The 2,500-nt window shown below is 50.4% G+C and overlaps 1 protein-coding gene across 1 annotated transcript in view; it reads right to left on the bottom strand.

Annotated features, from left to right (window-relative positions):
- ptprub (protein tyrosine phosphatase receptor type Ub) overlaps nt 1-2,500 on the bottom strand; it is a gene marked incomplete at both ends in the record, with an annotated part of 100,565 nt that overhangs the window by 12,114 nt on the left and 85,951 nt on the right. The window contains 1 exon segment of the mRNA XM_080541103.1: nt 1,979-2,095. Coding sequence (XP_080397229.1) covers nt 1,979-2,095 — 117 coding nt within the window.

The raw sequence follows: 2,500 nt of genomic DNA, 5'->3' as shown, positions 1-2,500 counted from the left end.
GTACTGAGCTGAGTGATGACGGTGGTGTTGCCGATGAGGAGGATTTCCCCCTTGCTCTCATTCAGCTGTAGGAAGCTCTGGGCCATCCACTCCTTCACATCGCGGAGGCAGTCCATCAGGCGCTTCAGATCGGCGGGGTCGTCAGTGTTGATTGATAAGTAAAGCTGGGTGTCGTCCGCATAGCAGTGGAATGAGATCTTGTAGCGTTGAAGGATTAGACAGAGGGGGAGCATGTAGAGGGAGAACAAGATGGGACCGAGGATGGAGCCCTGAGGGACCCCACAGGTGAGGTTGGCTTGTCTGGAGGAGCTGTCTGCTATGTGGACGGCGTGGGTTCTATTGCTGAGGTAAGACTTGAACCAGGACAGTGCTGTGGCCAGGTCTGAAGCCAAACTTCTCCAGGATGTTGTTCTGTTGGAGGTAGGGCCACAGCTGGCTGAGGACAGCCTTTTCCAGGAGCTTGGCCACGACTGGGAGCTTGGAAATGGGTCTGTAGTTACTGAGGTTGGAAGGGTCCAGGTTGGGTTCCTTAAGGGGAGGCTGGACCACTGCTTGTTTGAGGCTGGGCGGAACAATGCCAGTGGCCAGCGAGCTGTTGATTATTGAGAGGATGTGTGGCCCTATCGTGTCGAACACCTCTTTGAGGAGGGGGGTAGGGATGGGGTCCAGAGGCGATGAGGCCGGCTTCAGTGCAGCGGCCATCTTGGATAGGGCTGGTAGAGTGAAGGGACAGAAGCTGGAGAAAGTGGATGAACACCCCAGTGGGGTGGCTCAGTCCTTGGTGGAGTGCGGGATGTTTTTTTCTGATATTGGTGACTTTGTCAGAAAAAAATTATAAAAATCCCTCGCACTTAGCCGGGGATGGATCCTGGATGACGGTTGGGGGGGGGGTGAACAACGGTGTTGATCGTCCTGAATAACACTCTGGGGCTGTGTGAGTTGTTGGAGATGAGAGTGGCAAAGTACTTAGCCCTTTCAGTCTTTACTACCTTCGGATAGGTCCTCTGCTTTTCCCTCAAAATCTCGAAAAGACTCGAAAGCCCGGGTGGGATTATCCACATGGATATTGAGATCCCCCACGATAAGCACCTTGTTATGGCTGGGAATGATTTCAGTAAGGAGATCAGAGAATTGGGATGTAAAATTCTTGGTTTCCTTAAAGGTATTGCTGTCCGTCGGGCGGTAGATGATCATGATGAGGAAGGGATCGGTTATGCCTACTTTCAGCAACTGAACCTCAAAACTGGAAAAAGTATGACAGTTCAGCAGAGAACAGGTGTATTTGTCTTTATATAGGCAGGCCACGCCCCCTCCCGTCTTACCACGTCTCGGGTTGCTATGGTACTTCCAGCCAGCTGGGCAGAGTTCGTTGAGAGTGGAATAATCCCCAGGAGTTTGCCAAGTTTCTGTGATGAAAAAGAAAGAGAGATCTTGTTTGGATATAAAGACATTCAGCACGGATGTTTTCTCCTTCACCGATCTGGCGTTCAGGAGGCCCATCTTCACCACTTCTCGCGTCACGGGCGAGGTAGGTCTTGAGGCCAGGTGGGAGAGAGGGGTGACGGCTCGGTATTCATGCGGGCTCGCTGTTTGCATTTCACCGCTGATCCGGCCCGATGCCCTCGGCGTCTGCCTGCTCCTCTCTGGTGAATCCGTTTGTTAATACTCCATGGTCCGTAGGGAATAGTGAAGGGAGCTGTCATGTTCGATGGGATTTCTCCCAATGAGGCACGGATGTCAAAAAGCTCTCTTCGGTCATATCTGTATATGATCAGGTTCGTTTGGAGAACACTCTGACATAGTAAAACGTAGTAAAACGAACAGTGAGAAGACAAATACCATGACAGGTAGAAAGTGGCCGGCTGCTCTCGGGCGTAGCGCCGCCATCTTCGCAAGCTCTCTCTGTGTGTGTTACCCTCTCCAGGATAGAGTTCTAACAGTGTGTGTGTGTGTGTGTGTGTGTGTGTGTGTGTGTTACCCTCTCCAGCAGCAGGGTTCTAACAGTGTACTCTGCCAGGGCGTCGGTGTGCAGCAGGCTGATGCTGATGTCTCCATACGTCTCCCTGTCCTCCGGCCAGTACTGGCAGCACTTCACCTGCTGGCCACAGGGGGCAGCGTTACACACACACAGCACATTTCATACAACAGGGGCAATTCAAAGTGCTTTGCAACTAAACAAATGCATAGATGAGTTTTTCACGGTCTTGTTTGGACATGAAACCTCTCATTCTCTCATGTTTTTCAGGTGATAGTAGGCTGATTTAGTTATCGAGTTTATGTGGCAGAAGTTTGAATCGGAGTCTAGAATTACACTAATATTTCTGACCTGTTTTTTAGTTTGAAGAGAGAGAGAATCAAGTTTTGCACTGACTTTCTATCTTTTTTCAGGTGCACCGAATACAATTATCTCTGTTTTGTCCTTGTTTAGTTGGAGGAAGTTTTGTGTCATCCAGGCGTCAATTGTCAATGGGACTATAGTCGTTCGGTGAGAGGGCTATGT

Source organism: Nansenia antarctica (genome assembly GCF_963989245.1).
Source record: "Nansenia antarctica genome assembly, chromosome: 10".
Taxonomy (NCBI): Eukaryota; Metazoa; Chordata; class Actinopteri; order Argentiniformes; family Microstomatidae; genus Nansenia; species Nansenia antarctica.
Note: the sequence above shows the minus strand (reverse complement) of the source record. Positions and strands in the feature narration are given on the sequence as shown.